The 26,043-nt window shown below is 38.2% G+C and overlaps 1 protein-coding gene across 1 annotated transcript in view; it reads left to right on the forward strand.

Annotated features, from left to right (window-relative positions):
* LOC138176033 (membrane-associated guanylate kinase, WW and PDZ domain-containing protein 2-like) overlaps nt 1-26,043 on the forward strand; it is a 1,726,709-nt gene that overhangs the window by 1,525,667 nt on the left and 174,999 nt on the right. Inside the window, exons 15-16 of the mRNA XM_069106765.1 lie at nt 2,398-2,590; nt 15,073-15,321. Of these exons, the coding sequence (XP_068962866.1) occupies nt 2,398-2,590; nt 15,073-15,321 (442 nt within the window). The remainder of the gene's footprint in view (nt 1-2,397; nt 2,591-15,072; nt 15,322-26,043) is intronic.

The following is a 26,043-nucleotide window of genomic DNA, read 5'->3' on the forward strand; positions in this document are numbered from 1 at the left end:
CCCCTCTCCCCTTACAGTCATGGTTTTCTCTGTGTGTATTCTCTGTTTGTTTGTTGGTTGGCTTCTTTCAGCTGGTGTCAGAATGATTTGTTTGTGGAGAACATTCCCTTAAAAGGTTTAATTTACCAGCCAGGAAGGAAGCCCCACCATAACTATAAGCCCAGCAGCAATAAGTCCATAAACATTCCTTTCTCCAGGTATGATAAACTCTCCCACCAATGTGCACACGTAACCAGAAGGTCATACCGTTCATTGCGTGGGGCTACCTAAATGCTTTTTTTGTTGCTGTTGTTGGGCAGTAGAGTTGAGTAAACCTTCATTTTAACTGGGTATTGTACAAAGCACTTTTCCAGCTCTTTGAAGCACTCCATAGTGGGTTGAGCCGTTTGAAGAATAAATTGGAAGTCTTTAAAAAGAAACTCATAAATTCAGCTCAGCATGACTAGAAGAGAAAAAATGAAGAATGTAAAAAAATCAGGAGGATGCTGAACTGTGGTAAATATGGGGGCTGTTTTACAGGTAAAGAAGCTTTCTCTAAAGCCAGTCTAAAACGGAAGAATTGTGACTTCCTATAATAATAGCAATGAGTCACTTCATGAAAAAATTATATGCCACTTCTCGCCCATAGGAGATTTTGTTAGTTTAGTTGAATGTGTGTGTGTGTGTGTGTGTGTGTGTGTCTGTTTCAGGAGCCAGAGGAAAGAAATCAGATTCAGTATGGGAAATATCTATGCTTAGAAATGAAGTTAGTAGCTTGCCTAAGGTTTTGAGGATTGGACTGACTGTAGTTTCCATTCATCTCCTTCAGAATGGCCTGTCTACACAATAGCCAATCAGTGTGTTAGTCATTCAAATTATATTGCTATGCTATGTAGACATTCTGCAGTGAGCAGTTTGACTAAAAACATAGACCCTTTCCCACCCCAGCCATTGCTGTTGACAACTACATAATCATTTGCCTGCCAGTTAAAAGACATAGAAGTAATTGTAAATTCTCAATCCAAATATATTTGTCCAAATCCAAGGTTTTAAGTCATGATTGACTTGGAATTTAACTTGGGAGACATATGCAGAATTGGAAAGCTTAGTACATGGCCTGGCACTTAGTAGGTGTTTAACAAATTCCTGTTAACTGATTGACCAGATGAATCAAATAAATAATCCAGGTTGTGGGCAAGTAATAATTTGCATGAAGATTAAAACACAACCAACAGAATTGGTGGCTCTAAAATTCCTTTCAGTTATTAATAATCACGCCACAAAGATAATTACATCATGACTTATTCACTCAGCAAACATGTATTAAGTATACAATGTGTTCATTGCACTATGCTAGGTGCCTAGATAAACAGTTTAGCTAAGACAGTCCCTGCATTTGTGACATTTGCTTTACAGCTCAGTATTGGGATGAGGTACAAATACAAATAATCATGGGAAATTGAAATGGGAACTGACAAAAATCTGTGGAGTGGCAAAACTGTTCACAGGCCAAATGGATTATTTCCAGCAAGACTGAACTATGGACACCTATACCCTTCCACTTCATGAAGACAAGGTGCTGAAATGAAATTGAACTCCAATAAAAGCTGAAAATCTGAATTTTACCCTCCGTGGAAATTACCACAGGATTCTGGGAAAGAGCTTTTACAGACAAGAAGACATTCCTCCTATGTACTGTGCATCTTCAGATAAAAAAAAAAAAAAGATATTTCAGGGGCAAATGAAGTTGAGAGATTATTCCATGGTGGAAAGAACTGAGACTACATTGTTTTGACTAGGCTGTGTTGGGTTAAGAGAAAGACTGGAGCAGGTTTCCTTTGAGAGCTTTAGGAAATAGTAGACTCTTAGAGAAAGCCACCAAACATATTGTTCTGCCTACTTTCATCTTCCTGAAACACATGCCCCAAACATTCTTGTTTCCTCTGTGGCAGCCCAAGCAATCCTTCCTTCTTGGCCCATCAGATCTATCCAAACAAGAAATTGCTTTTATTGTTTTTGACATCAAATCTTGTTTAAACTAGCTTTTTTTCAGGATGTAAAATGAGAATTTGTATTCATACACTAAGCTCACAACTTCTAAGAATTTTTCACATAGTCAAAGTTCATATTCTCTAAGGCAAGTGTCAGTTTTAAATGTAAAAATAATTCTTGGCTTATAGACCTGAAGGATACAGACAGAAGGTGATAGAGGAAGGGGAGACAGATTAGGCCTGAAGAGGTGCCATAGTTAGCTGATCTCTGTTGTAAGGGATGGAAAGATTTGCACGTTAGGGATAGAACCTTGTCCTGTATCTCCAACCCAGCTATCCTCCATGATGGAGGAGTATATGGAAAGAAGGCAGAGTATGGCAGGAAGTGTTTATTAAAGCATTGTTTTCCTTCTTGTTAATATTCTAGATTTTGATTGGAGCAGTCATTGCCATGGGCTCAGCAGACAGAGATGGGCGCTTGCACCCTGGCGATGAGCTGGTCTATGTGGATGGCATTCCTGTGGCTGGAAAGACACACCGATATGTTATCGACCTCATGCATAATGCAGCCAGAAATGGGCAGGTGAACCTAACTATAAGAAGAAAGGTGATGTCTGTAGGTATGTTGCCAAAAACTGGGTTGGGGGAATAGAACTTAAAGAAGGGAACAAATTATTAAAGTAGTTGATTGTTTTCGTTTTAGGAATAATCTTACTGCTTCAATATATTGCAGAGTTTTGATTTGTTTGGTTTTTGTTTTTGTTTTTAATTGCTCATATCTGCACCTCAACTACCAAAAAGCTCCACTCTTGCTTATAATCATTAAAGTTTTCCAGTGAAGGCTGATGCTAATTCAAGGAAAGCATGTTATTCAGTGAATGGTGGTTATGAGGAGGAAACATCTTTGAAGAAAAATGGCCCTTACTATGTATACCAGCTGAGTTCTGTGGCATTGTGACAGTATAATAAGCCAACCAAGAGGAAAAATTGACTTTCATTGTGAGGTCAGATAAAAGGTAGCTCTGAATGTGGTACTCAAATGCAGGAAAGGACAGCTATGTCTAACTTTGAGCAAATACAATTTACCCTCTCCTAAAATAAATCACACTTACAGAGCAGATAAATCAGAAATAATTATTCCCTTTACATCGAGATTCTTTACTTTACAAAAGGATTCATGACAGATTTCTTTTAAGCCTCCAGCAGTCATATTTATAATATAATTGAACTTAGAAAAGGAAATAATAATACAGAAATCTTTCAGGGACACAACTTTTTTGTATATAAAATAGGAGTACATCTATACCTTTATGCTTGATTTTTTAAAAAATGACAATATTCTAAGGATTTGGTAGCATAGATGTTATTAGGATGAATGAATGTAGAGTGGTATAATGGGGAAAGTGCTGGGCTGCTAGTCAGAGGACTTGGGTTTGAAATCTGCTTCTGCTACTTATTGCCTGTGTGACATTGGGCTAAACATTTCAGAGTATCAGTTTCTTCATCTACAGAATAAGAAGGCTGGACCCAGCTCTAAGTCCCTTCTATTTCTGAATTGGTGCCTATCTGTTATTCCATGAGCTTGGGGTTTTGCCCTCGGGCGCCATAAGGAGCAACATTACTAAGATTTGCTTATTGACAATGATTCTCAATTGATTGTCTATTGATCTGATAAGACATAAGATAAAACAACCTATCTGACTCCAGCTTATTTATAAGAAGCTCTACATTGATATTTATATACACTTATATTTATAAGAAATGTGTACAGTGGAAAGAATGTTGACTCTGGAATCAGAGAAACCAGGGTTCAGATCCTGATGGGACCTTGGACAGATTCCTTAATCTCCCTGGGTCTCAGTTTCCTAATTACTAAAACAAAGGGGTTGGATTCTATGGCTTCTGAGGTCACTTCAACTCTAAATCAATGCCTCCTCCCCAGAATGCTATGACTTGCCCAGCATTATATTAGTAATAATTAAGAGCAGGGCCAGAAATTGAAAACAGGTCCTCTGGTTTCAAATCTAGCATATTTTCTCTCATATAATGCCATTTCCTGTGTCAGAGGCAGGATTTGAATCCAGATTATTCAAGATCAAGAGCCAGCTTTTTAATCTCCTATTCTATACCTTCTTTCACTACTATAAACTCACTAAATATGAGAGCTAGAAAGGGCCTTAGAGACCATTTGGCCTGAACCTTTTTTATTTTATGGCTGAGAAAACTGAAGCCCAGGAAAGTGAAGTCACTTGCCCAAGTTATTACAGAGAGTCAGTGACGCAGCCAAAAGGTCTCCTCTGTCCCAAACTAGCCATATTTCTGTTCCACCAGGCTGTTGCCTCAGGTCATTCCCAGTTATGATAGTACCTTTTTTTTTCTTTTTTCATGAGCCTATTTCTGATTCAAGGATTCACAAGCTTGTATGTGTGACAACTTTGGATTAGAGAAGTAGTTATCATCTATTTGTGACTGGAAAAGATGAGATTTAACAATCAGATAAAAAGCCCTTTCTTTCCTTTCTCTCTGGAAACTAGACTTGAAGCTAAAGCAATCACTTAAGAAGTCTGGGCAGAAGAGTTGTCAGCCCTCCCAGAAGACGGCCATATATCTTGTGTGGTATAGAGGTTTTGCTAAGAGGTGCCATTAGTCTCCTGAAATTCCTGGCACACCACTTGACCCACCAAAGTAAAACACCTTGAATTATGCCTTATCCTTGGGAGTGATGCCAGGAGGAAGGCAGTGTTGGCCTGGCGACCATTTAACTCTTTCTCTTCCTGAGAAATGATCTTTAATAACAGTCATTTGGGGGTAGCAGGGAAGGTTCCATGTGCTGGGTATTTGGGAATCCAAACTTGAATTAAATTGATACCTGATTTACATGGAAATATATTGCAAAAATGCAAAACTAATGCAGAAACATAATTTCATGTTCCCCTTGCCTCTGGCTGATTATTGCAAATTAAATTTTGTACTCATCAGCCCAAGCTGTGAGGGTTTATGCCAAATGCTGTAAAGATACATTTGCACAATTTGTGAAATATGTGACTTCTGCCGAGTTGCTCTCTGCTGCAATTTTTTGCCGGCTTTCCAGTTAGGCTTTCAAGTGTAATTCATATCTGAAAATGTTCTGTGACAACTGCTCATTTGTACCAGGAGATTTTTCCACCTTCTATTCCCTCATCTTTGAATGTAGCATTAGCGGGGGATGATTGAGCTCGGCTGAGGACACTTTAGTAACAGTAAATGTCTACAGAATGAGTGAAAGAAAGCCATGGGAAAGAGACAAGCTTTCCCTTCGTTGTTTTGTTTCAGCTGGAAAGAGTCAGCTGTCTTGAGTGCTTCTAGCTATCTGACTTAGAGAAGGGACACAGATTATGATTGTGATTTTTCTTTTTTTTTTTTTTTTTGCTGAATGGATGATTTCTTGCCAAGCAAGTACAATGACAGGGTAGTACAAGTCCAGCATGTGTTCAGTGGGGTCAGGTACTGGAGAAAAGCTTAGCCACCTTAGCTTATAAAAAGACAGAAGATAATGGAGAGGAGGGTTGCTATGAAACTGGAAATTGAAAATGGAAATAGTAATAATATTAAAATAAAAAGAGCCAGTAAGGAAAAGGATGTTAACAAGTAGAATTAAACTCTTTGTCTTCATTCTTCATAGCAACAGTTAGAATTTTTATGGAGTATTAAGGTTTGCAAAGCATTTTACACATGTTGACTCATTTGATCCTCACACAAACCTAAGAGGTAGGTACGATTGTTATCTCCATTTTACAGATAACTGAGGCTTAGTGTCACATAGCCAGCAAATGTCTAAGGCAGGATTTGAACTCAAGACTTCCTGAGTCCAAGTCCAGCATTCTTGCAATTACCTGTCCCCTTGCAATCTGGCTTATCCTCACCATGTGGCTGTTGTTGTTAAGTCTTTCAGTCACGTCCAAATCTTCATTGACCCCATTTGGGGTTTTCTTGGCAAAGATACTGGAATGGTTTGTCATTTCCTTCTGACAGATGGGGAAACTGAGGCAAACAGCATGAAGTGACTTGCCCAGGGTCACATAGCTAGTAATCATTGGGGGTCCGATTTGAACTCATGAAGATGTTTTCTATACTTCAGGCCCAGCACTATTCACTGTGCTACCTCGCTGCTCCTTTATTCAACAGAAACTACTCTGTGAAACGACCAATAAATAACCTTTCATATCCAATGGGCTTTTTTCAGTATTCTTCATCTTTGATCATTCAGATATCTAACTATATTGCTCATTCCTTCCCTCTTGACATTCTGGCTTCTCTTAGCCTCCATACCCTGAATTCTTATAATTTTTCTCTTCTTTCTCTGACCGATGGTATATTAGATAAAGTATTGTGAACTTAGAATCAGGAAAATCTGGATTCAAATCTGGCCTCACATACTTACCAGCTGTGTGACCTTGGACAAGTCACAATCCTTGTCTTCTTCAGTTTCTGTGAAATGGAAATAATCATGACACCTACTACCCAAAGTTGTGAGGATCAAATGAGATATTTGTAAAGTGCTTTGTAAACCTCAAAGCACTACATAAATGCTTCAATACGAGTGGGTCATGCAGTAGACAAGATAGCCTGAGCTGGAGTCAGGAAGATCCATGTTCAAGTCCGGTCTCAAACACTAGCTAGCTGTGTGACTAATTTGTCAAGTCACTTAACCTTTCTCAGTCTCAGTTTCCTCACCTGTAAAATGGGGAATATAAAATCTATGTCCCAGCTTTGTCGTAAGGATTAAATGAGAATATTTGTACAGTGCTTTTTAAACCTTAAAACACTATATAAATAATATTCTCATTGTTCAGTCATTTCAGTCATGTCTGACTCTTTGTGACCCCATTTGGGGTTTTCTAGAGTGGTTTGCCATTGCCTTCTCCAGCTTATTTTGCAGATAAGGAAACTGAGGCAAGCAGGATTAAGTGACTTGCCCAGAGTCAGACAGCTAGTCAATGTCTGGGACCAGATTCGAACTCAGGTCTTCCGGACTCTAAGGTCAGCACTCTATCCATTGTGCCACCTAGATGCCCTCATATAAATGCTAGCTATAATGGAGAAAGAAAATATTGGGTAACAAAAACTAGCATAATAATGATAAAAATAACAGTATAAATACTATCTATATTATTATTTTTATAATTATTATGATAGTTTTTGTTAACTATTATTATTATTATTATCTTTCTCTTCCTATCTAGTAAAAAATAGGAATTCCCCAAGGCTAGGACCCTAGATCCTCCTTTCCACTCTCATTACACTATCTCCTGTGGTAATGTCATTCCCTTCTATGGCTTAAAATGTCATTTTTCTGCATCAGAAAAGAGGTAGCAGCAAGCAGGGACCCAGGGTGGCACATCCTTCAAGGATAGGCCTAACATAGGGAGACCAGGGTGATGGCAAATGCAAGAAAAGGAGAGGTAGGCAGGCCCCAGGAACAAGAACTCTTATGTCCTAGGTTAAGGGGAACTTGTATGAAGAAAAGCAATCATTTGTTTCTCCAGAAACACAAAGAAAAGTCAATAACTCCCAATATAATATTAGCTAAGATTTGTATTCTATTTTGCATGGGTTATCATATTTGAACTTCACAATAACCTTGTAAGATGGGTAATTTTGTTCTATTAGTTTTTTTTTTAATTGTAATATTAGCATGTCCTGTAAAAACTCCCTCTGCCAATGCCAAGCATCACCTTCTTTGCAATTTACAGTCTTGGAACAGCAGTTCTTAACCTTTTAGTGTCATGGATCCGTTTAGTCATCTTATGAAGTCTACGGACTCCTTTCAGAATTATGTTCAAAATCAGATTTTCAAATACATAAAATAAAATATATAGGGTTGCAAAGAAAACCAATGGCATTGAAATAAAGATGTAATTTTTTTCCCCTCCAGGTTCATGAACCTTCTGAAATTTATGGATTCCAAAAGAACCAGCCTTAGAGAGTTGTCTGAGTACCCTGAGAACAGGCTTGTACAGGGTTATATAATCAGTAGGTCAGAGGTCAGATCGTTCTGATTCCACAATCAGCTCAGATTGTTGTTGCTCTTCCTTCCTTCTCAAAGAAGACCAATGACCTCAGGAGGGTCTTGACTGGCAAGTAAATGGGATTTAAGTGAGGAAGAGCTGTGCAATGTCATCAGCCTTACTCTTTCCTCCAGAGTCATAGAAATCAGATTTCCAACCCACTACACCACGCCCCAGTGGCATCAAGGTCTTATTGTGGATACATAGCTTCGGTTAGACTTAGGAAGCCTCAAGTCCTCTCATACACTAGCTGTGTGACCCTGAGCAAGTCACTTAAATTCACTCATCTTCAATTTCCTCATCTGTAAAATGGGGATAATATAGCTACTTCCTTAAAGAGCCGTTTCAAGGATCAACGAAATAACATTTTTAACGTGCTTTGAAAACCCTAAAGTGGTATATAAATGCTAGCTATCCTTCTCATCCCCATTTTTCAGATGGAAAAACTAAAGCTTGGAAAGGTTGGTGTCACTTGCCCAGGGTCACTCAACTAAGAATTATTGAAGACAGGTTTCAAACCCCACTTCTTTTTGATTCCATGTCCACCTGCCATACTGATTGTCAGGGTTGGATAGCATAATGTTATGAGATAAATACCCTCTCTTGTCTTTCTGTCAGTCTCTGATTTGTCTGTCTCTCTTAGTGCAAGTATAGCAATAACTGGCCTGCTTGATATATTCAATCACTGGACTGTCCCCAATGAGTTTCTGATGACACCAAGAGCACCTCCAGATCCATGGATCTGTTAAGAGAAGATTGTTAAGTCAAGAATATAGTCTGTAATACATTAAAATACTCTGCCCAGAGCTTTAGACCTACACAGCCAGGCTTACCTGCATGTCAAACTCACCATGTCTAAAACCCAACTCACCAAATCCCCTCCCCATAAGAAAAAAAATCTATCTTAAGTTTTTGATTCCTGTTCATGGCACCACAATTCTTCCAATCATTCCAGTGGAAACCTTAAGTTCTCTCTTCTATTTCCTCTTTTTCTTTATTTCCTATATCTAATTAGATGACAGATCCTGTCTCTTCAAGCTCCCACAATGCCCAACAACTCCTTATCTTTTATTTCTTTACTCTCCTTTCCATTCATATTGTAACCCTCCAATTCTAACCCTTAGTATCTCTTGACTAGACCCAGTATGGCCCCTTTCCATTCGGCTTCCCACTGTCTTCAGATGAATCCTACTATTATTCAACTCTGAATATATTTCATTGTCTTGCAGAAACTTCAGGTGTCCTTCTATTGATAAATAAAAGTCTCTTCAGTCTAATATTCAGTGCTTTCTGTGGTCTAAGATCTTTCTAACCTTATTATTCTCACACTGTTTTTATACCATACTCTATGATTCTACCAAATTATCCATTGCTGCCCCAAAGACTCTCACTTTCCAACTTCAGCTCATTCCAATATCCTAAAAGCCTTCTGTGTTCCCTTCCACACATGCACACAGACACACAGACACACAGACACACAGACACACACACACACACACACAACCAAGAAATCCCACACATCTCTCTCTTTAAATCCCATTCCTAATTCACTGGTCTATTTGGACTACTTTGTATTTCACATAATTTGCTTGATTCCCCAAATCCCAACTTTCTGCATCACTCACAATTCCTAAAATCTCTCCCAGTACTTTGTTTGCTCTCTTTCATGTTCCTAGAGGACAGTAACAGTTTCATACTTATTAGTTTTCTATCCTCAGGGCTTTGCTGAATGCCTTGAATAGTAGGCATTTAAAAAATACTCTACTCTGAATTGAAGAATGGGGTGACTGACTTCAGATTTTATTGCAGAAAGGACCCTGGATTTATAATATAACAACATTTCACTACGTCAATTGTGGAAGAAAAATTTTTTAAAAGCACAGACAAATTATTTAAATATAGGGACTAGGTGAGGAAGAGAAGTAGACAAAAGGGTAAAAAGGTTAAGATTATGCTCTATAGCCTAGGGACAAAAGTATTTTAAGTCCTCATTGCAAAAAGAGGTCAACACAAATGAAATATTGTAGGGAATAAGAGAATCAAATGTGCAATTGAATCTAGTTTTGTGCCCCAATTACAAACACAGGTCTTTCACAGTGAATATGACATACATGCTACCAACTCCAGCCCTCAGGGATTCTCCTCTAACAATAGGCTGAGTGAATATATCGCAACTTTTTCTTCCACTGAAAATATGGATGTTTCTATCTTTTGTAGCTTCAACCCAATCTCCCATCCTTTTGAGCACATCTCTCTCCTCAGAGATGTGTAAGGTACATCTGAGCTCCTCCTACATGGCAGAATGAGTATGGATTTGTAGGATACCTCTGTTGCTTAAGCAAAATAAAAATAGTTCATGTTCAGGTAGCACTTTACAATTTCCAAGGAGATTTCATTACTCCAGCTCTTGAGGTACATTACACAAGGATTATTGTGTAAAATCAGTTACTGGTGCAGTCATTCTGGAGTGACCTCATGTTTTAACCTTTCTTTATTTTGGAGGCAACCAGCCTGCAAAGTAGTGCCCAGCAGGAGAGGGTAGGCAGCTAGTCAAATTCACTAATCTAATCTCTTTAGAGATAATTCCATCTCTTCATAATGTGTATCTGGCAGTTGGCCTACTGAGCAAGTCCACTTAGCACATCTTCTCATTTGAAAAGTGTACCAATGGAAATACTTAGGGGGGGTTAAGGTAGCATTAACTTCCATATCCTCATTGAAATGTGATTGAATCAGGATTGTCTTTCCTTTACATGGGAGTGGTTTACTGAGCTCTATTAAAAAAAAAAACTAGACCTAGAGTCAGGAAGGCTCTTTGTGAGTTCAAATCCACCCTCAGACACAAGCTGTGTGACCCTGGGCAAGTCACTTAACCCTGTTTGCCTCAGTTTCCTCATCTGTAAAATGAGCTGGAGAAGGAAATGGCAAACCACTCTAGGATCTTTGCCAAGAAAACCCCAAATGAGGTCACAAAGAGTTGGAAATGACTGAAAAACAACTGAACAACTACAGCAACGATAAAAAAGCCCTGTTCTGTTTGAATAGTGATTGGTCCAGTAGCAGCCCACCAACTCCTGCTACCTTGGTGTTTTAATAAACTCGTTTTTAATTTTCTCTTCCTGGGTTTTGCCTCTTTAGTCAGGGCAGAGGCCCAAACATAGAATTTTCCTTTTAACAGTATCATCAAAAATAAAAAAAAAATATGATCAACACATCTACCTTTCAATTAGCAGGTCCTTTCCCTTCACACTTAAGGTAAAAATTAGACAGGCCATCATCTACTTTCAAGGTTTTCTTGACAAAGATATTGGAGTGATTTGCCATTTTTTCTCCAATTCATTTTACAAATGAGGAAACTGAGGCAAACAGGGTTAAGTGACCTTCCCAGGGTCACATAGTGAGGAAGTGACATGTCTGAGCCCAGGTTTGAACTCACAAAGATGATTCTTCCTCACTCTAGACCCAGCAGTCCATCTACCCAGCCACCTAGCTGCCTCCTTTATAACTTGGCACCAAATCCTATATATTGTAAGACTACTCTATTTTACCAATCCTAATTCCACATGTATTTGCATAATTAGCCCTTTACCTCATAGCCTGGCACCAACCTGAGGCATTAATGTGATGATTCTATTTTGCCAATGCCAATTATAAATATTTGCATTTTAAAAAATTCTAGGTAGAGTAGTTAGACTGAGCTGTGATTTCATAAGCAGTTACATGTGACTTAGTAGATAAATCCAAGGGAATTGTCTGATGTGCATAGAGGTAGTAACTAGTCTAAGGTACTATATTGAATAGGCATCAGCAATGGGATCTGAACCCAGTCCTTCCTTTGAAAGCAGGTCTTTGTGACTCCAAACATCATGCTGTGTCCACTGGGTAGCTTCCTCTAATGCAGTTGGAATATCACACATAAAGAATCCCTTTGGTAAGGATGAGCTTCTTGGTGACCTACAAATGTCCTATAAATGTGAATGGTCATCTTCCTAAATGCCAGCCACCTTGCTAAGAGACATCCATTTCCCCTAGCACCCAGATGATGACTTCCCATCTGGCTGCATTCCATTCTAAGTAGCAGTAAAAGAAATTATTTTAAACAGTGACCATTTGTGTTAAGCTGATCCAGACTAATATTGGAATTCCATATAGAAATCTGCAGAAGGACATGAATAATGAGTCAATGATCCAGAAAAATCATTGAGTAAATAAAATGAATTTACATAGCACTTTGTATTTTAAATTGCATTATAACCTTTTTACTGCATTAATTATTCTAAATAACATTCATTTCACAACAGGGAAAGGCTATTGAACAGATAGAATCTCATTTATCTGGGGGCAATTTGGGTTTGGTCTCATTGGGAGACAGATTGATTCACTAGATGAGTCACCAAAGTCCTTACAAACCCTAAGAATCTCTGATGTGTATTTTCTATCCCTCAAGTTTTCCTTATTTGGGGTCTGCAGCTGACATGTTTAAAAAAAATTCCAAGGAAAGATTTTAGTCCCATATTCTCAAACATTCATCCTGGTGAAGATAGAAAAGTTTTGTTTTAGAGGTTGAAAGAACATTCTAATAGCGAAGGAAACATTCCTGATTATATAGCCTTCCAATAGGGGTGACTGTCTCAGGTAGGTTTAATCAATTCTTCTCCTTTCTTTCATGTAATCTTAAAGCTCAACCACTCCCCACTGTTTTTGCTGTTGTTGTTTGTCTTTCTTTCCTTTAGAGGATCAGTGACATGGGGAAGGTGAGGTCTTGTAAGTGAATTGGATTGAAGTGAGGAAGGGCTGTGCAAAGTCACCAGTTTCACTCTCTCCTCCACAGCCACCTGGGTCCAGTAAGGACATAGATGAGGACAACTGGAAATGGCCACTGATGTAGTGGGAGACCTTGGCCTTGTTAAGCTAAGGTCTTTAACAAGTCTCAGTTTGTCTGAGTCAATACCCATTCAGTGATTAAGGCTAAGTAAGAAATGAAGCAAAAAAAAATCTGGGAGGGGAAGATCCTTAGGTCTGACCAAAACAGAAACAATTGCTTTTTATAGTCAGTCTGAGCCATCAGACCCCAAGCAGTGACCAAGTGAGGCTTGGGATGAGACCTATTGACCAATCAGTGAGAGCCAGAGTGATTTAGGTTTAAGGTAGGGTCAAGAAATCATAAATGGAGCTACACGTGTGTGTGTGTGTGTGTGTGTGTGTGTGTGTGAGAGAGAGAGAGAGAGAGAGAGAGAGAGAGAGAGAGAATTTTTCTCTTTCTCTGTTGCCAGTTTACTGACATGAACAGTTTTCAGCCTCCTCAAATATGACAGTCAGAAAATGAGATCTCTGTTGTCACTGCCTGTGACATTTAATTGCTGATTTGGTCCAATAACTCTTGGAGACTTTCAATTTTAATGTAACAGCATAATAATTGTTTGTTTTTCTTCCTCCTGACTATCTCTAATCACTTTATTTCTAACTTGTACAAGGACTGATAAAGGACATGTGCTTCACTAAGAAAATAACAGCTTGTCTTTGGATCATGTTTAGCTAAAGAACAAAAATTTTGGAGACAGAAGTTTTCAATCCTGATTTTCTGAGTTTTTTTGCGGGGTTTTTTGTGTTGGTTTTTTAGCAAAGGAACAGTTTTGTATTTCATTTTTTTTGTTACTTCAGTTCTGGATGGAAATTTTTAGTTTTCCATCTCTTAGAATATGAGACATTAAGTTTTAGAGACATATTCAAACTGAGCAATTGATTATAGGTCTCACCTCCCTTATCTTCTGTGTCAATACCCAATTATTAATGCTGATGGTTGGGTAGAGTATTGGTGAAACAAGTATCTTTGCTTATGATTCTCTACTCTTCCTTTCTTTATTTTTTGGTTTAGTGCAGAATTATAGTTTGTAAAGGTAAAAAGCTTCGCTGACAGTCTGTCTAATTATTTTTAACTTGCCAAATGAGAACACTTTCAAGAGTTCTAAATGGGGAACCAATCCACAGAGCCACGAAAGGAATAATTTGGTGTGATTATTTTTCATCTTGTTATTCCTCTGTTTGAAAAACTCCTTTTGAGTATACTAATCAAGTTGTGAGAGGGAAATGATGCAGTTATTCCTAATTACAGAGTGTTAGTTTCTTTTAATCAGAGTATCAATACCTATGTACTGAAATAGTCAGGCAAACTTCTCAATGATGGATCAGTTTACACATTAGAAAGTGGCTTTCTTTGGTTGCCGGCTCACCATCTATTTCCTTTGTTAATTGGTCTCTGTTTCATCTGCTTGGTTTGAGATAATAATTTGATGAGGAAATGTTCTAGCATTTGATAAATAGCTGATTCAGAACTCAAGATTTCCTGTTTACCTGATGTCATCATTGGACTTATGTCCACAATGAATAAAATATTTTAAAAATAAATTTGTCACCCACATTTAATGTGAATTCACTTTTCTAAGACAATCAGAGACTATGAGACTATTCCTCAAATAAAATTTGGTGTCTTTGAAGAGTTAATGGTAATTCACCTCATATAGAAAAACCCTAAACTTCAGGTGGAGGCAGCTAGGTTATGCCATAGTGCATAGAGCATTGTACCTGGAGTCAGGAAGTCTTGAGTTCAAGTCCAGTCTCAGACACTTACTAGCTGCATTACCCTGGGCAAGTCACTTAACTTCTGTTTGCCTTAATCCACTGGATAAGGAAATGACTCATCATTCCAGTATCTTTGCCAAGACAGCCCCATGGTCCATGGGATCACAAAGAGTGGGATACAACTGAACAACAGCAAAAAACAACAACAAAACTCTCAGGCTCCCATCTGCTGTCATAAGATCATATATATATATACACACACACACACACACACAATAGTCTAATTTTTAAAATATATATGCATATATAGAAATACGTGTACGTATATATGTATATTATGGGAAGATACAAAGCAGCATGAGGCAGAGATCTGGAGTATTCAGCAACTAAATCTATAGTCCCTTCGAAGCCCTATTTTTAGAGAAGCCAATTACCAAGGAATATGATGATGTCTTTGCAATGTGATTGTGTTCCAGGGGAGCCCTGTCCAGAGAATGGACGGAGCCCAGGCTCTGTGTCCACCCACCACAGCTCACCCCGCAGTGACTATGCCACGTACAACAACAGCAACCACGCCGCTCCCAGCACGAATGCTTCTCCCCCCGAAGGCTTTGCGTCACACAGCCTGCAAACCAGCGACGTGGTCATACACCGCAAAGAGAATGAAGGGTTTGGCTTTGTCATCATCAGTTCCTTGAACAGGCCAGAGTCCGGGTCCACGATAAGTAAGTAGCCAATTGTCTCGACTTTTACTTAAGAGTGAAATACATGAAATAATGTTGCTAAACAAATAACTCAATGAAATGTGGGTTTGCATGTGAAGAGAGTCAGATCAAGAGGGAAAGAGGAAGAAAGGGAGGGAAGGGAAAGAAGAGAGCGAGGAGGAGAGGAGGGAGAGAGGGAAAAGTAAAGAGAAAGTATATGTGTGTGTAAAGCAGTCATAGGTGATACCACTCTTCTAGGTATAAGCCTATGAGAGTCTTCTACTCCCTCAGTCAATTTCCATTAAGCAACTCTGTTTTCTGAGGCTGTTCAGGCCTATCCTGAAGACATGTGTCTGTCAAGCAGGGTCCCAACAGCTGGTCTGAAAAGGTAGGGCAAGAAGAACCATAGTGGATAAAGTGGTGAGTTAAGTCTACATTGAAAACTACAAAACAGTGTCTAGTTTAACCTCAGCAATGATTACTATATATTTGAACAAATGACTCACAATACTGGAAAGGACTTGATGGCAAGTAAAAGAAGACAGAGGAAATGGTCTTCTTTTTATGCATGAATTGAGAAGTTAGAGAATTCCTAATATAGATGCAGGCAACAAGACAAATGGAACTGACATGACCTAACCATAAAAAAAAAAAAATACTGCCTCCCTTCTATCCTTACAAATATACTCTTTGTTTTAGTTAAGTGGTTGTGGCACTTAACTCCATATGCATAAATTTTTAGAGGAACTAAAGATCAGGTGGTACCAAAGCCATCCAGGTCTTGAGCAAAAATGAGAACTTGATTATTGTAAAATTAACATTATTGGAAAAGTACCAGGCCTAAATGGAGAGAATTGCCCTGCTGAGCAGCACCAATGACAAATGCATGAGTGAAAACCACAGAAGAAGCGTTCAGCCTCAGCACACACAGCCAAGGGATGAAGTCTATAAATCTGAAAGTACAATTTCATTTCTCTTCTTCTTCATGATAAACTGTAGAAATAAATCTGATCTTTACATGCAGATTAAAAGCTGGATTTTTGTCAGTATGATGGAGTCACCAAGATTAAAAGGACACAAGACTAAAGATTTCCATGAATTATATAAACACCCTACCAATAATTTAGTCTTGTCGAGATATTCACAGGAAACTTTAGCAGCCATTCTTTTCAGATGTTTTTTTGAGCAAAGACGAATCTAAATCAAGGAAGCACAGTATAAACAAGGCTAGTGAAGGGTTCTTACCATCATGTTCACCAGGGAAAGGTGATAATAACTAATGAAATGAAAGAAAAAAAAGAATTAGATCCCAAATGGAGAACGTGCTAGTATTACAAAAGTGTTAAATATGGTGTCCAATGGTGCATTTGTATCCAGATTATCATTTGGATACGTTTCTAAATAGAAATAATGGAAATGTGAATGAATTCATCGCAAATTTATACAATAAAAATCTTTTCTGTTGGTAAAGCTTTCATGGATTAGATATGGAAAGGAATATGTCTGCATTCTCCAACATGTAGACTTCCAAATAGCACTTGATTGTTTCTTTTCAGCAATGTTAACCAGAACTTGAAAGAATAAGGTTAAACCCCCTCTAAAATGAGCATCATTTTCTGTGTCTCTCCCCCCTCCCTGAGAAGGAAAACATCCTCTCCTGTACTTGAAATGGATACTTCTTGTCTACCTTTTCCTCCCTGTTTCATTTTTTTTTTTCATAATTAAGGACTCTGAAACATGCATTGCCCTTTGCTCTCCCAGAGAAGCAAAGACCATACCAATAATACTTAGACTTTGTAGTTTATAATCAGTAACAAGCCCCTAAAAAATTCCAGTGACTAATGAATGTTCTTCTGGGGGCTGTGTTTAACACTGAACCTCTATAATAATTTTGAACTCTAATTTTGAAGAGTAATGCTAAGTGCTTCATGAATGCTAAAGTATCTATTTGGTTCTACAGAGCCTTCATCAAAAATATCAAGGGTCCTTGTATTCCACAACAGGGTGAAATACAAAAGCTGGTAACTCCAGAATCTCAATCATTTCTCAGGAGGTTCAGCCTTTTTTCTTTACATAACCCAGGAGACCTTCATTACACATTCAACGTTGTTTTCTTGCCTGTAAAACCCATTTTCTTCCAGGATGACAAGCAAAGCTTAATATGTGTCTTTCCAAGGAAATGTAACATTACTTCTGGACCACCATACATGTTAGGAATAAGATCATCTTATGCCATCCACTCAATCTTTTATAGTGCTCACTGTACACCACTGGGAGTGAATTAAATTGACCATTAGTTAACATTATCCACTCTCTCAGGGCAGCTAAACTCAAGATGCTGACAAAGGTCACTGTCACATCCCTATGTGTCAGCCTTTGGGAGAATTTTCAAAAGCACAAGTTACCTATCTCTTTCCCAACTATCCATCTGTCTACAGCTGAGGTGATACCTCCAGTGAGACAGAGTAGTCACCACACTGTGTCACCTTATATCTTCCTACTAGCATAATGTGGTTTAGCACTCCCAGTACAGTTCCCAACAGCTGACCATGTGCAGAAGTAAAATCATAAAATACATATATAAGCCATGTCTTACAGGACTTACCTGGAACCATGAATGTCTTTACAACATTCCTAGCAGGAGAGAGGATTCACCCATCTACTAAGGCAATCTACTGAATGCTTGTACAATTTTGTTATGAAGTTCTTCCTTATGTTAAACCAAAATATGACTCTATAACATAGAATAATTTATTCATTCAATCAGTCAATAAAAATCTGTTGAGTACCTACCATGAGAAAGGTACTGTGCTGGATGTTGGAGAAATTAAAAAATTTTGATGAGAAATAAGCTCCTTATAGAGCTTCTGGTTTCTGGGTTGGCATGAGGAAAAGGAAACAAAGCAGGTAACTCTAATAATATTATCTAATCTAATAATAATATTATTAGGATAATAATATCCTAAGTGCATTAGAGATGTATAACATGTGAAGTCCAATTGGGGAGGTCATTACAGAAGAGGGTAGACATTCCCTTAGATCCCAGAATTGAAAAAGACCTCAAAAGTCTTCTATTCTAACCCTATCCTGAAGCCTAAATTTCTTCTATAACTAAAATAATAACTAACATTTATATGGCACTTGCTGTGTGCCAGACACTGTGCTAAGTGCTTCAAAAGTATTATTTTATCTGATCCTCACAACATGTAGATGCTAATATGATTGCCATTTTATAGATGAATGAACTGAGGGAAACAGGTTAAAGGACTTGTCCAAGGTCACACAGCTAGTAAGAGTCCGAGGTCAGATTTGAACTCCAGTCTTCCTGACTCCAAGCCAGGTGCTCTATCTACTATGTCAGCCATGTTAAGAAATTCATATAACAGGCTCAAGGTTTTGAAATTGACAGAAAGCCTTGCTTCACCATAGCCATTCTTTCTCTAACATATAAAGATATAAATATATAACATGTAAAGATATAGCTAAAGAATAAATATAAAGACATTAAATAAAAGGTAGTTTGGGAAAGGAGGGCAGTGTTGCTGGGGAACAACCACATATACATATATATGTATTGTGTATGAGTATGTGTGTGACAACTCCAACATATTTGTATACGCATATACATACATATATGTGTCTGTGTATTTATGTCAGGGAAGAAGAACAAGTTGGAGAACCTGTATTTAAAATTCATTCCCCTTCCAGATGGCTATAGGGAGAGCTAATCTCTGATAAGCCCCATCGCAGAAGACATCAGCTCCACCCAAGGAAATGAGGCATGAAAGGTTGCTGGCAGTAGATGGGCGCTAGGCTTTCTGGACAGCCAAGAAGTTGGATTGTGATGGCATTTTCAGAAAAACAGCCGTGAGAATTATTTACCCTCATGAAACCACTGGGACAAGAGAAGGAAAGCCAAGTATTTGTCTCTAGGGACACTCTCCCCATGTTTCCAGCCAAAACTCGTGCTTTGTCTCCAGAGGCCTAACTGTTCTCTCTTGTCAGTTTTATTGACGGTAATGAAAGCATTTGAACAGAAGCAAAGCAAATTGAACACAAGAATAAAACACTGAAACAATTAAGGAGGCAGGTTCTATATCTTTCATCTTATTCAAAATTGGATATTTATTAATATTCCTACTAATAACTCATAGCACTTCAAAGTTTACACAGGGCTTTCCTTATAGCAGAGTCAGCATGATGTGGTGGCTAGAAAGGCACATTGAGCTGTGAAAACTTCAAGTCTTTCCTCCATCACATGCTGGCTGTATGACCCTGGGCAGATCACTTAAGCCTTCAGTGCCCTGGTGCTCCAAGACTAGATATTGCAAAAAAAAAAAAGTTCCAACCTGAATTAGTAAAAGTATTTTCCAGGAGTTCCATTTACCAGAGAAATCATGGGTTTGGTCTCGTGATAATGGCCCTTCTGTAGGAAGCCTTTCCTCATCTCCCTCAATTCTAGTACCTTCCCTCTATTGATAATCCCCAGTTTGTCCCACATACAATTTGCTTGTACATAGCTGTTGATATATTGTCTCCCACTTTATTTAGTAACTTCCTTGAAAGCAGGAACTAGTTATCTTTTGTCTTTCTTTGTACCCCTAATGCTTAGCACGGTGTGTGGCCCATAGAATAAATGTTTATTTACTGACTAAAATAGATGATACAAGTATCGCTGTTGACATTTTACAGATGAGGTAACTGAGGCCCAGAAAGGTTTATGTACCTTGCCCATAGCCATATCACAAATCAGAGCTAGAACTAAGAGACAGATTTTTCCAACTTTAAGACCATTGTTCTTTCCTTCGCAAAAACAGCACACACATTGTTAAAACATGTCATTTATCAGCAAAAGAGAAATTCCACAGCAGAGCTGATTAATACGTTATTCTTGTTTCTGTAGGGGTCAGTGATACAGTGTGTGTATATAAACATAAACATATATATTGAGAGAGAGAGGGAGGAGGGAGAGAGACAGAGAAAGAACAATAGAGTAGGATCTTCAAAATGGGGATAATCACATAGGTTTTTTCCCTCACCAGGTTGTTGTAAGTATCAAAAGAAGCCATGAATATGAAACCATTTTCAAATCTTAAAGTCCTATCAATCTATGAATGTTGTGATTGTTGTTCACACTGTTCTTTTGTGGTTATGAAAGACTTCAAAATATTAAGCCTGTTTTAAGACTTTCCCAAAAGTCTTCATGCAGTTTTAAGCTTTAATAGTTTAAAGAATTTTGGGGCACTTTGTACCTGCTTCATATCACTCTCCTTGGTCTTCAAATAGATTACTGAGGACTCTTGTGGTTGGCCAGGAAATACTTTTACACTGTCTCACCTGTGTAATCTGTCCTTTGGCATGAGGCAATATAAGCTCTTATCCCTCTTGACATCTCTGGTTTCCTGCAGTATATTTACCTCCTCAGTATCTTCGTCTCCATCATCTTCTCCTCCTCCTTCTCCTTCTCTTACTTAATTTTTAATTCTCTTCCTTAATTTTTGAAGACCTTCACAGTCTGGTCCCAGCCTTTCTTTCCAATCTCAATAAACATTTTTACCCTCCCACATTCTGCAGTTGAGCTAGACTGCCCATCTTGCTAGTTGCTCACTCTGAAGTTCCATTTTCTATCCTTTGCACTGGACATTCCTCCTGTCTAGAATGCTCCCTCTCCAACTTCTGCCTCACAGATTCCTTCAAGATACAGCTCAGGCACCACCATCCAGCTACCTGAAGGTTTTCTTGATTCCCTAGCAATGCTGCCCTCCTTTCCCAAACTACCTTTTTTTTTAATGTCTTTATATTTATTACATATATATATATATATATATGCTTACATACATCATGCTTCATTGTATTTCCCATCCAAATATAAACTCTTTGGGAATAGGGATTGTTCCTCATTGTATTTATATCTTTCATACCTAGCATAGTGCCTGGTACATAGTAGGCATTTAATAATTGCATGTTAATTGATTCATTGAATCCTCCTTATGCATCTATTCCATCATACAGTAGTTAAATTTGAGCAAGTTCCACTTGGGTGTTAATATTTTGGCCAAAAGTAAGATTACTTTTTTTTTTAAAGCGATTGGGGTTAAGTAACTTGCTCAAGGTTACACAGCCAGTTTTGTGTGTGTGTGTGTGGGTGTGAAGAATCTGAGGCCAGAACCGATCCCAGGTCTCCCGACTCTGGGGCCGGCACTCTTACTCACTGCGCCACCTGGCCGCCCCAGTAAGATTACTCTTATCAACAAACTTGTCTATGTCAATACAAGGCTAAATGTGACTCAGTGAGGGTGAAAATAACCAAGGAGTCAAAATTTCCATCTTGTGTCTCACAACCAGAGAGAAGGATGGAAACTGTTGAAATGCTTGTGTATTCAAATAACTCGACAACTATTTATTAAGCACCTCTTCCATGATAGACACTATGCTAGAAATGCCAGGAGCAGAACAGAGTACACCACATTCATCAATCTTCCCAAGGCCTTTCATACTGTCAGTCATGAGGATTTGTGGCAAATCACAGCAAAATGCGGTTGTCTGGAGAAGTACATCAGTTTTCTATGTCAGTTTCATGATGGCGTGCTTACATGAGTTCTGGATAATGGATGATGCTCTCATGCAGTCCCACTCACCAGGGGAATGAAGCAATACTGTGTACTTGCTTGCATGCTTTTTAGCATGATATTTTCAGCAATGTTGTCAGACATCTTCATTGAGGACGAAAACGGCATCAAGCTACTGCACTGATAGTAAATCATTAACTTGAAAAGGCTACAAGCCAAGACTCAAGTCGAGGGACACTTGGTGCAGCCTCAGTCTCTGAAGCTGAGATGCAACAAAGTATGGTTTAATTCTCTGCTGCCTCTACTAATTTTGGCCTAACAGTTAACGCCGAGAAAATAGAGGTTTTCCACCAGCCACCCACACCATCCATACATGAAACCATCAGTTACAACAAATGGAGAAATATTGAAGCCTGGGGATATGTTCACTTACCTTGGCAATACACAGTATGTACCCATAGATGATGGCACACACATCTCAGGAGCTAGCTCATTGTTTGGAAGGCTCCTAAAGAAAGTGTGGCAAAGAAGAGGTATTAGACCGCCTACCAAACTGAAGCTCTGCAAAACCATTGTGCTGACCTCACTGTAAGCCTGTGAAACCTGGACAGTATACTAGTATACCAGTGCCATGCTAGGAAACTGAATCACTTCCATTTGAATTGTCTTAGGAAGATTCTGAAGATCACCCATCAAGATAAAGTACTGAACACTGAGGTCCTTTCTCAAGCTAAGCTGCCAAATATTCAAACTCTACTGCAGAGGGTGCATCTCTAGTGGGCTAGCCATGTTGTTTGATGCCAAATGCATATTTTCCTAAAAGAATATTTTATGGAGAACTCACACAGAGATCAGAAAAAGCAATACAAGGATACTTTCAAGGTCTCTCTGAAGAACTTTGGAATTGATTGTAAGAAGTGGGAGACACTGGCACAGGACCACCCAGTATGGTGTGCCTGCATCAAAGAAGACACTGTGCTCCATGAGCAAAGTAGAATTGCAGTAGCTCAAAAGAAATGAGATGCACAAATTTATAGACATTTCTACCCCAAATGTTGATATATACCATTTGTGCCCAAACTGTGTTAGGGCCTTCCAAGCTCCTATTGGTCTGTGCAGGCACAGTTGGACACACTGTACCTTGATCCTCTATATAATTATATAATGATATCATTTTGATCCTCTTCAAGAACAAAGGATAACCAGCCAACCATATTTGTACATATATCATGTATATGTGTCTATGTGTGCATATGTATATGTCTTTGTATTTCCCATTCAAAAATAAGCTCTTTGGGAGTAGAGATTATTTCATTTATTGTATTTGTACCTCTAATACCTAACATAGTGCCTGACACATCACAGGCATTTTAAAAAATGCATGTTAATTGATTCATTACATCTTCCTTGTGTATCCATTTCATCATACTGTAGTCTCATTTCAGCAAGTTCCATTTTGGCATTAATATTTTAATGAGAAAATCAAGATTATTCTTATTGGCAAACTTGGCTGTGTCAATCAATATAAGGTCAAATATGAGTCAGTGAGGGTGAAAGTAACCAAGAAGCTAAAATTTCCATCTTGTATCTCACAACCACAAAGTATGGAAACTGTTGAAATACTTGTATGTTCAAACAACTTGACAAGCATCTATTTCATGATAGACATAATTTTAGGCACTAGAGATACAAAGACAGATATTAAAGAATTCTTGTCCTCAAGGAGCTTATATTTTACTAGTAGAATCTAACATTTATTCATATAAGTTAATAGAAAATATATGGAAAACAATATAAAAATAATTTCCAAAAGGAGGAAGGATAATTAACTTAAAATAAGGGCTATCCGTAAAAACTTCATATAGGAAGTAACACTAAGGGAGCTAAGTGGCACAGTAGATAGAGCACTGACCCTGCAATCTAGTGAACCTGAGTTCAAATCTGGCCTCAGACACTTACTAGCTGTCTGACTCTAGGCAAGCCACTTAACCTTGTTTGCCTCAGTTCCTCATTAGTAAAATGAGGTGAAGAAGGAAATTGCAAACTTATCTAATATCTTTGCCAAGAAAACCCCAGTGGGGTCACGAAAAGTCAGATATAGCTGAAACAACTCAACAACAACAAAAAACAACAATGATAAATAACAATAGGGCTGTTTCATGAAGGAAGCTATGATTTTCTGAGGGATAAGTGAGAATGGAATACGTTTCAGCCGAGGTTAGTGCATCATGTTGAGAAGTAGTGTATTATAGTGGAAAAGGCTAGACTTGGGTCAGTGAGATGAATTCTGACACTTGTTACCTGTATGACTACAGTTAAAATTGATAAGCCTCAGTTTCCTCATCTATAAAATGAGGGGTTTGGATTTAGCTACTAATATTTCTTCCATTTCTAAATCCCTGATACCATGAAGACTTATTTTGCCTTCCAGCTATAGTACTTAAATGATATTCTGAGCTTCTTCAATTCTGTTCTCTAATTGTTAGTCCACAAATGTAACATTGAGCACTGTACTGCTCAATGGTAGAAGAATTAACTGGCAGTCTTCAGCTTTGTATTGATTGCTGATAAAAATCTTATTCCACATTCTTAGTTTCCCTAGAGAGAGCTGGAACATAACCTTGGTCATTAACAATCCAAAGTGTGGTAAACTCTGTCAACATGGCCATAATCTTTGTCTGGTGTGTGTGTGTGCTCATGTGTGTGAGTGTGCTCATGTGTGTGTGTGCATGTGTGTGCACACACACACAGAAGGTTTGGCTATATACTTCAGGAGATGGCTTCCTCATGGGCTTTTTGTCATGCTCCTAGCTTCTTGAGATTCAAGAGTTCTTTTAAAAAATTAAATGCATCACTTTCAAATATTTTATAGCATCTTTAAGTGTGACTGCATAAAATTGACTAAATAAAACTGGATCATTGGTGAAGCAGGTTAGTGTGATGCCATCAACAGAGCATTCACTTATTTCACTGATTCAGCCAAAAGACATTTCTTAAATGCCCACTGTGTTTAGAGCACTATGCTAAGTACTGGGGGAAATAGAAAGTTTAGGGTGATGAGACACCTTCCTGGAACCTATAATCTAGTGGGAGAATAACATACATATACAAATAACTATATGTGTGAGTCTGTGTATAGATATATAGTTATATACATACACATGTGTATATAATCACATGAAAAAGAGCTAATCAGAAATAATTATCAAAGTGCTAGGGTTAGAGTAAGGAAGACTTGGTTTCAAATCCTCCCTCTGAGACTTATAAGCTGTGTGGTTACAAGTCACATAGCCTTCTCTGATTCTCTTCTCCTTCATCTGAAAAATGGGGAGTGGTAATACAAGGTGACTCAAAAGTCTTAGAGCAGTTTTGAGCTCTAATAGCTTTTGGGATGCTCTATGGAGTATCTACCTTATAGGGAAGTCATAAAGCCACTATGAGAACAAGTATATAAGATGTCCTGAAAACTTTTAAAATGTCAGTTATTTTTAGAGTTGCAAAACCTTGCGATCTCTAAAATGTCAGAGTATCTTAATTCATTTTTAAGGAGATAACCAACTTTCTTCTTTGAATATGTATCTAGAAATCACAGAATTATCACTGCTGCTCACTCCATCAAAGCCGAGATTTCAGTTCTTCAAGGATTCATAGTTTCATTGGAGTGAGTACTTCGTCCACCAATACAGGTTACAGCCCTCCTTTCCGTAGAAATAGATGTAAAGCTGGGAGGGACTGAGTGGTATTTGTCAGATACTGTAGCCTTAAAAATTTGTCATTTGGTGGACAACTCACTGTGATTGAGTCTCTCTGAAGAAAATTAGGCTAGTCCTAGAAAAAACAATCATTGGGTCCATATTTAAAAACTTTTTACTTTACTAGTTAATCAACAAATATTTATTAAATACTCACCATGTACAAAGTGCTCTATTAACTGTTTTAGCCACAGAGAATAGTAAAAAACAGTCTGCTCTCAGAGAGCTTATATTCTAATAGGGGAAGCAGCATAAAAACAACCCATGTATATGTAAAATAGATACAAGGTGAATGGCAGTGATCTCAGATGGAAGGAATTAGCAGTTAGGGGAACTAGGAAGGGCCTCTTGCAAAAGGCAGAATTTGAACTGAGTCTTGAAGGAAGCCAGGAAAGCTGGCAGGTAGAGACAAGTAGAAAGTG

This window comes from Petaurus breviceps, unplaced genomic scaffold (assembly GCF_028583685.1).
Source record: "Petaurus breviceps papuanus isolate PSGF00001 unplaced genomic scaffold, PetGlider_PUasm1.0 80, whole genome shotgun sequence".
Classification (NCBI taxonomy): Eukaryota; Metazoa; Chordata; class Mammalia; order Diprotodontia; family Petauridae; genus Petaurus; species Petaurus breviceps.